A 10,252-nucleotide genomic window follows, 5' to 3' on the forward strand; every position below is an offset into this window, starting at 1 on the left:
GATGAGCTTGAAAACATTAAATTCCACATGGCTCACAAAACTGGAAGTATTCAGATGAAAGAGTAAGTTGTTGGCGCTCTTGTAGCTGGTTTCAGTAAGGCTCACCCTCGTCTCTGGCTTGCTGGAGAACATTTAGGAGAAATGCAGCCGCTTTAGAGATGCTCAGGTTTTCTGTGTTTTGGCTGCGTGACTCTGTGAAGAATGAGAGTGTGCTTATTAAGACTAATATTTATTTACAAGCTTTCTTAGTATTGTAAGTTGTATTATACTTGCATGCATTATGAACAGTGTGAAGTCTTAGCAAGCATAACGGTGACAAAAAAGTATCAAACTGTGAGATTTTTAATTATTAATTCATACCCAAGCGTATTGTGTCGTACAAGTCCCCTTCATTTCTGTCTTCTGACACAAAGCGTCGTCCCTCTGTTATAAATAATAAAAAAGAGATACATAATCATACTGAACAAAAGTAACCGTATATGCAGTTTTAGGCTCAAATATGTTTGAAAAAAAAAAAAAATAGCAGGAACATACGTGTGCCCTTCAGATATAACATGGCTTGGGGCGTCCAATTCCGACGCTGAAAACTGCCCTTTAATTAAAAAACAGATTATTTGCACTTTCATGTAGAACATAATTAAAATAAGACGTTTATTAAAAATTATAAAATAAATTGCAAAAAAAAAAAAAAATTAAATTAATATACAGTTTTAATAAAAATGACATATTATTTACACTTTCATATAGAACATTTAAAAATTGTGTATAAAATATTATTTTAATATGTATATTTAATATATATAAAAAATGTATTAAATTAAAAAAATAATATAAATTGCAAATAATTACAATTTAAATATTTATTAAATATTTATTTAAATATTTTAAATGGCAAATAATTTCAATTTTAAAATTAAAATAGTAAAAAATTAAATAAAATGACACATTATTTGGACGTTTATATAGAACATATTTTTAAAAATTGTACAAAAAGGTTATATTTTTATATATATATATATATATATATATGTATGTATATGTGTGTGTGTAAAGTAAATAAATAATAAAATAAATTTCAATTTTATTGTAATTCTGAAGTATGAATGATTACATTACACTATAAAATAATTACAATTTTACAATTAAAGTAGCAGCTATTTAAATAAAAATGACATTGCACTGTTTCATATAGAACTTTTAGAAAGTGTATAAAAATTGTATAAACTTGTATTTTAGTACACACACACACACACACATATATATGTGTGTGTGTGTGTGTGTGTATATATATATATATATATATATATATATATATATATATATGTATATATATGTATATATGTATATGTATATATACACAAATGTAAAATGTAAACATTTATAAAATAAAAGAGAATAAAATAAATTGCAAATAATTAGTTTTAAAATTAAAATTATTACTATTTACATAATTTCATATATAACATATTTTTAAAAATTGCATAAACTATTATATTTTAATATATACTTAATATATAACATAAATATAAATATAAAATAAAATAAAATAAATTTTAAGTTAGTAAACATTTAAATAAAAATGACAGTACACAGTTTCATATAGAATATATTTAACACATTTTGTATAAAAATAGTATATTTTAATATATATTATATATAATATTTATAAAATAAAATGTAATTTCAAAAATAATTGAATTGTTTAAATTAAAATAATAAATGCTTAAATAAATATTGTATCATACCTTCGGCGCACTCCAGGAATGGGACACAAACGTTGCCAGTAGTAACAGTGCAAGAGCGTAAGCCGCAAGAGTCCTTAAATCCTGAAAAGGTGAAGTCGTGTTAAAATACATCATTTCCCATGTTGCAATCAGCCTCTTTTCTCTTTATTGTTAATTACATAATGCACAAAAGTACCAACACAAGAGTTCTAATATTGAAATGACTAAATTCCTGGTAATCACGCTAGATTCCCCCTTTTTATTCAGTCTATTTAGAAGTTGATTGGTAAAAGTGTCCGAGACAAATGCGAGCGTGAATGCCGACTTACTTTCATAGTGTCAGACGTTTTCTTCAGCTGTTGAGTCTCAGAGGCAAGATCAAGAGTGAAGACTGTGAAACCTGTCCTTGATATTTATAATCATCAGGGTGGGGGAATGTTGAATGAATTAGTCTTCAGCTATAGGTCAAGTCCCATTGATTCACAACGGGGCCGGACCACGAACCTTTCAGAGCGATTAGTTAACCCTTCCTGTAAAAATAATAAGGCTACTTTACCGCTATGACGTTTGAAGACACACTGGCTACATTTACATCAGAAAGCTAGGATGCTTTTTAGCACTGCCGAAGGGAAATTTCCATTGGTGGGCACTTATTATAGCTTAACTAATGAAAAGAAGAGGGCGGAAAGTATTGATATGTTTACACCTTTAGCAATGAAGCGTCTCAAATACACCAGCTAATCGTTTTTTATGAATGAACAGTGAGCGGCTGATGGGGTTTCCCTGCTGACACTACATATATAAATATCTGCTGGGCTCTGCCTCCAAATTACTTGCAATTTATGTCTCTTCTAGAAGGGAATAATGGATAAGAAACAAGCTTAAATGTGTATGGTGTCTGCCAGGATTTCTTGTTTTGTAATCTATTTAGGAGAAAAAATTAGGCTGAAGAAAATAAAACAAGCCTCATTCCCTTTATATATATATATATATATAATTTTTTTTTTACTCTATAAAACAATATATAATAAAGCAATAATAATAATAGTTTTTTTAATATATAAAACAATATAAATAAAAATAATAATGACCTCATGTCCATTTTATTAATAACAATACAAATGAAAATGACACTGACCTCATGTCCAGTTTTATTCTAAAAATATTCTTAAATTCTTGTTCATATACTTTTTTTAATAATTATATATATAAACGGAATATTAATATTAGAACAATATATTTTACATTATTTTTTAATTATTATATTTAAATGTTATATAATTGTTAGCAGATTTATTATATTTATTTTTTATTGTATTTTATATTTATCAGATTATAGTTAATTTTAACTTTACAGTGTGTGTGTGTGTGTGTGTGTATATATATATATATATATATATATATATATATATATAAATAAACATGGAATATTTCTATTATAACAATATATATTATATTATTATTACATTTATTTACATTTTGTTTTTAATTAGAAATAATATTAGAAATACAATTTTTATATTTATATATATATATATATATATATATACATACACACACACACACTTGATTATATAGAAGACAAATTATTAACATTAAAAGAATGTACATAATATTATTAGCATTACAATATTTATTTTAATGTTATATATTTATATTAAAATTACATTTATTTTATTTTTTACAGTATGTGTGTGTGTATATATATATATATATATATAGATAGATAGATAGATAGATAGATAGATAGACAGATATAGATATGCACATGACAAAATATTAATATTATCAATATATTTCAACAATATAATATTAACAATATATTTTATATTATTATTATTATTATTATTTTTAATTTTTACACTATACAATAATATATTATAAAGTAATACTACTACTACTACTACTACTACTACTACTACTACTACTACTAATAATAATAATAATAATAATAATAACAATGAAAATGACAGACACTGACCTCATGTCAGATTTTTCAATTTATATTTACAAACGTTTGTGGCAGCTGAATCATTTTAAAATCTGACAGTGATAAAAATTAGAAATACATTTTTGACAACGGGGAAAGAACAAAATAATAATAATAATAATGCTGATGATAATACTAATAATAGTAATAATAATATCTCTGTATTCCAGTCTGATTAGTAACAGTTTAATTTTACAAGAAAGTGTAAATCTCACAGTTGCAGTTTCAGCAGGTGTGATAGAAAAACAAATGAAGAAATTAAGAGTCCTCCAGCTCTCCTCCCTCTTTAAAATACAATTATAGACAAAACCATGTAACAAGGCCATTGTTGTAACAGAACACAGACTTTCAGAAGTCGCTTCTGCACATTCAAAGAAACGTTCCTCACGGGAGGATCTCCAGTAACTTCTTCATGAAGTTTGCATTTATAAAGTAGGGCACAGTTGTTCAGGGATGCAATCGTGTTGTGACGCAGCTCTATTGATTGCTTTGCTTTGGCCGGCCGACGAAGGAGTGGCTTCTTTTCCTCGCTGCACAGTTGGCTTTTCACTGACGTAAATATATCTCTCAGACGTCCTTACAGTGGAAACACGTCTGAATGTAAAGCTTCGGTAATACGACCTCTATACTTCTCATGGCTGTTGTAAGGTTAAAGCTGTAGAAAATCCATCATAAATAAGTGGTAAAAAAAGAGTCTGTTAAACCATGTTGTTGCTTTCGCTCATTGTGTCCACATACTGGAGAAACAAAAAGAGTTATGGGAAAGATTAGGCCACTTTTATAGATATGAAATGACAATATTTTGATTCATGACACGTTTATCACTTAAAATATTATGTGCACACAGGACGGCATGATTCATGCTCACATGCAAGACAGAATTAGCAGTGACTGACCAAGATGGCTGACTGTCCGCTCAGCCTTAGGAAGGCTTTAAAAGAACAACAAACACACGTTGAAAGACACTCGCAAGAGTTTTCTTGCATGAGGTGAAAACAGGTGGGAATCTGCCCCAAAAAAGGCCAAGTGTTTATCTAAATGTGTGAGTTAGTTACTATTTGACTATTTATTTGATTAAAAGAATCCAGAAAAATTAGAAATATTATTTCAATGTAAAATAGCTGTTTTCTATGTGAATATATTTTAAAATGTAATTTATTCCTGTGATTCAAAGATGAATTTCCAGCATCATTGCCACATGTCTTCAGTGTCACATGATCCTTCAGAAATCATTCTAATATGATTTATTATTAACGTTGAAAACAGTTAATGCTTATTGATGCTTAATATTTTGTTGGAACCTGTGAATCTTTTTTTTCAGGATTCCTTAATAAATAGAACAGCATTTTTTAAAAAATAGAAATATTTGGTAACAATATACACTACTATTTTGAAATTTTTTTTTTTGAAAAAATTAATACTTTTATTCAGCAAGGATGTGTTAAATTTATAAAAAGTAGTGCTGTCAAACAATTAATCGCGATTTGTTATATGCATGTATATATTTCAGTAAAATATGTTTTGTTTACATATTTATTATATAAATTATATGAATATAAATATATGCATGTAAATATTTGCAAAATATATACTGCATATTTGTGTCTTTATACATAATAAATATACACAGTACACACACATATATTATGTAAACAAAAACGTTTATTTTGGATGTGATTAATCGTGATTAAATTACGATTAATCGTTTGACAGCATTAATAAAACGTGATAGCAAAGGCTTATATTGTAAGATTTTAAGAGAAAAGATTTCTATTTTAAATAAATGCTGTTCTTTTGAACTTTTCATTCATCAAAGAATCCTGAAAAAAAAAAAATAAGTTTGCAAAAAAAAAAAAAAAAATTAAGCAGCACAACTGATTCCAATGTTAATAATAAATCAGCATATTAGAATGATTCCTGAAGGATCATGTGATACTGAAGACTGGAGTAATGATGATGAAATTCAGCTTTGCATCACAGGAATAAATTATATTTTAAAGCATATTAAAATAGAAAACCACAGTTTTAAACTGTAATAATATTTCACAATATTTCACAGTGTATTTTTAATCAAGTAAATGCAGCCTTGATGAACGTAAGAGAATTCTTTAAAAAAGATTAAAAACTTTTGAACAGCTGTGTATATGCATTATATATTAAAATATAAAATATAGTATAAAAGTATAAGATAAAAATATATTTGATTTGTATTACACTTAGTGGAAAAGCATGTTAGTCTCAGCTGCTAAAGCAAGCAAAAGCTTTAGAAGTGAATTTAATTCAAGACTTTGTCCTAACCAGACATGATGTAATAAGTTAATATTGATAAGTAATTTATCCGTTCACACCGATGGTGTAAATGTTAACACTGTCGTATTCAATCAGAACATGCTTGTTCAATGGTTTGGCAGCTCATTTACACTCTGTTACTTATCATTGTATTGCATCATGCCTGGTTAGGACACGTGTTAAATTCACTGCAATCTTAGGATCCTTAATAAGAAGGGAGAAAAAGACCACCTCACACTCTCTTCTTCACCACCCTGCTGGGTAAAACTTACCCCACTAATGAAGGGAAGATTCAGTAAGTATCCCAGTACAGGAATTCTCCTGATGAAGCCTACGACCACTGGAAAGAATCCCCTACACATCAAGAGAATCAGTGATTATATCATTAAGAAATATTGGGATAATTTTGAGATTAATGATCTGAAATGCTAGTTCCCTTTCCTTTCACAGGTTCAAAATCTACCGACAGACTCTGACTAATGTACATTTAATATGTTAAATAATTAAATTACTTAATTTCCTTTTTTCCCCTCATTTACTCATATGTAAATTTAGTTGATCTGGGTACATAATATCTATATCCGCCTTCAGCCTGTCTGTATTGGCCTCTAACGTCTCAGAGCTACTAGTTACGTAGATGTATACGATTTGCCTTGATAGGAGCTTTCTCATTCTGTAAAAAATACCTGAATAATAGAAAGAAGCCATAAAACTCTAGAATCACTCCGACGATGGGCCATCCGATCAGCACTACGAAGACGCCTCCTAGGAAGAAGCTGGTGGCTTTCATTTTGTGCTTCTGAAAGAAGAACCTGAACGTCCTTTCCAGCCCGATTACAAACGCCAAACCGACAACGAAAAGAATCTGAGATAAATGAAGACCAAGAGAGAGGTAAGAGATAGAAAATGGCTTTGGGTGGAGGAATCTGTACTTATGTTCAAATTACAGTATAAAAATGTTGTATTTTAGCTATTATAAAAGAACACTTAATACCAGGAAAATCTAGAGCAGCATAACAAAGTATATGATGAAAAAAAGTAGAAATCTGTAGTAAAACTAGTACAAACATGCGTGAAAATAAAGAAATAAATATGTATAGAAATTTACAAACATGTAATATATGTTGTATATGACATATATAACTACATTAAATATATAGTTCTATACAAAGTTCCATTTATTTGGTCAAAAATACAGAAAAAAAAACCCGAAATATTATTGGCATTTAAAATAACAGTTTTCTGTTTTAATATACTTTAAAATATAATTTATTTCTATGATGCAAAGCTGAATTTTCAGCATCATTATTCCAGTCTTCAGTGTCACATGATCCTTCAGAAATCATTCTAATATGCTGATTTGTTGTGTTGGAAACAGCTGTGCTGCTTAATAAATAAATATATATATATATATATATATATATAATATATTTATTTATTTATTTTTTTTTGGAAGCTGTGATACTTTTTTTTTATTCTTTGATGAATAAAAAGTTAAAAAGAACAGCATGTATTTAAAATAGAAATCTTTTCTAACAATACAAGTCTTTACTATCACTTTTTATCAATTTAACACATCCTTGCCAAATAAAAGTATTAATTTCTTTCAAAGAAAGAAAGAAAGAAAGAAAGAAAGAAAGAAAGAAAAAAGGAAAGAAAGAAAAAAAAAATATTGACCCCAAACTTTGAACAGTAGTATGTATTGTATAGTTATTGTTTATTTTTAAACAAAAAAGTATCACAGGTTCCAATAAATAAATGCATAATATTAAGCAGCACAACTGATTCCAACATTAATAATAAATCAGCATATCAGAATGATTTCCGAAGGATCATGTGACACTGAAGACCGGAGTAATGATGCTTGAAAATTCCCAGGAATAAATTCTATTTTAAAGTATATTAAAATAGAAAACTGCTAATTTAAATTGCAATAATATTTAACAATATTACAGGTTTTTTTTTGTATTTTTAATCAAATAAACGCTTATACTTAAGGCATAATAATAAAAAAAAGTTATTAAAACATATAAGCAAAAGACCACTCACATTTCCTATGGCAAGTAGAGCTTTATCGAAAAACAGGATCATTCCAAAAAACAGGAAAAACACACCAAATCCTGTTAGCCCCATCCCAATTTCTATTGAGAGATGAAAAGCCATAAAGACACGTAAACACGTTTTATCAATGACAGTTCTGTATCTGTTGTAATTTGCATTTAACACCACATGAATGTTAGACACTATTTGTAAACACCACCATTTCTTATTGATTATTATGATGATCATATGCATGAAAACTGTACGGGACTGTTCTGTCTTCACGCAGTCACTCTAATGCAGTTCACTATCAACATTCAAGCTTTTTTTAACCCACAACATCTATTTAGTCTGTTTCCTGAGATATAATTCACTTTTAAGTTAGACTTATTACCGGTAGAGCGACATCTGTGCGCAGCTGCATGAATCTAAACGCGCATAAATAATCAGACAGGCGAAATAAAACAGACAACAAGCTTTGCAGATGAATGCACTGACGCTAGACATTGTTTAAGGAACAGCTGTCATTGAGATTTTAAGGTTATGTTAATCTTACTCTGGGAGTCGGTGAGGGAAATCATCTTGGCTTGTCTCTCGTAGCAGCTGTCAACAGGAGCGGCCACGCGTACCGGAAACACTCACGTTCGACTTCCGGAGAAACTTTCCTAAACTTTTGCAACACTAATGCATCTCGTATTATTTAGTTTTCTGAATAATTTCTGTTTTGAATAAGTACTACGCTAAAAAAATATCTAAAGCATTTTTAATTGTTTTTTGCGTTCCCAGTGATGACGTGTCAAACGTCACTGTGGTAAATATGAGACTATTTTACGAAATATTTATTGTAATTAAGTAGCATTTTACATACTTATTTTTTATCCGTAATAAACGTAATGTACACAGAGACGAAACCGCTGTATTTAAAACGCTGATGAAGTTGTTTACTTCCGTGTCCAACCCGCCATCTGCCGGTCAGTGTTTACAGCACACTTTTACCAACCTGTGGAAGTTTATACACTGTTTCAACCTTTTAACAGGTCTGTAAGTAGCTCGTAACGGTTTTATAGTTCTTAGTTTCAGCTTTTTATTTAATGTACACTACCAGTAAAACGTTTTTGAACAGTAAGACTTTTCAATGTTTTTTTAAAAAAGCCTGCATTTATTTGATCCAAAGTACAGCAAAAACAGTACACTTATGAAATATTTTTACTATTTAACCCTCTATGGTACCGTGTTGCCTCCTTTTTTAAATAAAATGAGCCACCCATTTAATAAATCAATGCTATCATAGTAAAGAAGAAGTCTAATACTAACAAATGAAATTGCAAAAAAGTGGTCACATGACCCATAGGGGTCTATTTTGCTCCTTCTTTCAGGACATGTGCACATGTCACATGACTCCATATTTTGTCCAGAGAAAGGTGCAGTTTTGATCAATTTTCTTTCATATAATTGCCAGCAAAAAATCTGAATCACCTTCACTGATTAGTAAAGAAGTATTTTTAAACACTTTTCATAATATATCATCAAATATATCATAGGAATTTACAAAAAACTGCATGTTGCCTCAAGGCAACATTGTACCGTAATGGAATCACATATGGCCATACCAGGCATGTAGCATAGCATACATGTATATGATATTTGTAAGAAAAAAAGTTGATCTAAATTATCTAAATGTATTAGAATTTTTGCATGATATTGTAATGCGTTTATAAGAATTGTAATTCATAGACAATATCTGCACATATTCTGTTGAGAGGAAGTGCTTTCTCAGCTTTCACAAGCTGTGAGGAGTCATTAGTGAGGAAGGAGATGCATGTGCTTGTGTGTGTATGTGCATGCTTGTAAGCATAAGTTATATATTAGCATAAGGTTATGATAATTTTATTTTTTTTACTTTGAAACAACACTAATTATAATGTTTTGGTATGAGAACAGATATGATAGTTTGGTTATACTTTTGATCCGCGATGGTACAGTGTTGCCTGAAAGCAACGTGGGTATGAAATCATACTTTTTGTTAAATATGAGATGTGCAAAACATCAAAAATGTGATGAATCTATTTGTTCAAATGTTTGATTAAAAAGGTTGATTAATTTTTTCTGCATGAAAATATCAAATGTTTAATTTTTTCCATTGTGGTACAATCTTTCCTTGAGGCAACAAACTTTTAAAAAATAAATAAATAAAACAATTATAAAAATG

The 10,252-nt window shown here is 28.9% G+C and overlaps 2 protein-coding genes across 3 annotated transcripts; both read right to left on the bottom strand.

The window, feature by feature from the left end:
• Nucleotides 1-59: 59 nt before the first annotated feature.
• On the bottom strand, nt 60-2,322 carry spx (spexin hormone). Its single transcript, XM_051108113.1, has 5 exons — nt 2,054-2,322; nt 1,746-1,826; nt 535-592; nt 361-423; nt 60-192 (listed from the first exon to the last, which is right to left on the bottom strand). Exons 1-5 carry the CDS (start codon nt 2,057-2,059, stop codon nt 92-94), a joined length of 309 nt encoding a protein of 102 aa, XP_050964070.1. The 5' UTR covers nt 2,060-2,322; the 3' UTR covers nt 60-91.
• A 1,562-nt stretch (nt 2,323-3,884) lies between these two features.
• On the bottom strand, nt 3,885-8,680 carry golt1ba (golgi transport 1Ba). Of its 2 annotated transcripts, XM_051107055.1 has the most exons (6): nt 8,600-8,680; nt 8,053-8,144; nt 6,690-6,868; nt 6,276-6,357; nt 4,611-4,645; nt 3,885-4,451 (listed from the first exon to the last, which is right to left on the bottom strand). In XM_051107055.1, exons 1-5 carry the CDS (start codon nt 8,622-8,624, stop codon nt 4,637-4,639), a joined length of 387 nt encoding a protein of 128 aa, XP_050963012.1. In that variant the 5' UTR covers nt 8,625-8,680; the 3' UTR covers nt 3,885-4,451; nt 4,611-4,636. The 2 variants fall into 2 exon arrangements, with proteins under 2 accessions (XP_050963012.1, XP_050963011.1); XM_051107054.1 differs by lacking the exon at nt 4,611-4,645.
• Between the last annotated feature and the right edge of the window lie 1,572 nt (nt 8,681-10,252).

This window comes from Labeo rohita, chromosome 4, assembly GCF_022985175.1.
Source record: "Labeo rohita strain BAU-BD-2019 chromosome 4, IGBB_LRoh.1.0, whole genome shotgun sequence".
Classification (NCBI taxonomy): domain Eukaryota; kingdom Metazoa; phylum Chordata; class Actinopteri; order Cypriniformes; family Cyprinidae; genus Labeo; species Labeo rohita.

Coding starts and splice junctions, on each gene's coding strand:
- spx (XM_051108113.1), bottom strand. Junction 424..534: donor GTTATATCTGAAGGGCACAC/GTATGTTCCTGC, acceptor TATTTATAACAG/AGGGACGACGCTTTGTGTCA. Junction 193..360: donor GTACGACACAATACGCTTGG/GTATGAATTAAT, acceptor CATTCTTCACAG/AGTCACGCAGCCAAAACACA.
- golt1ba (XM_051107054.1), bottom strand. CDS start 8,624: ATGATTTCCCTCACCGACTCCCAGA. Junction 8,145..8,599: donor TTCCCTCACCGACTCCCAGA/GTAAGATTAACA, acceptor ATCTCTCAATAG/AAATTGGGATGGGGCTAACA. Junction 6,869..8,052: donor CTCTACTTGCCATAGGAAAT/GTGAGTGGTCTT, acceptor CATTTATCTCAG/ATTCTTTTCGTTGTCGGTTT.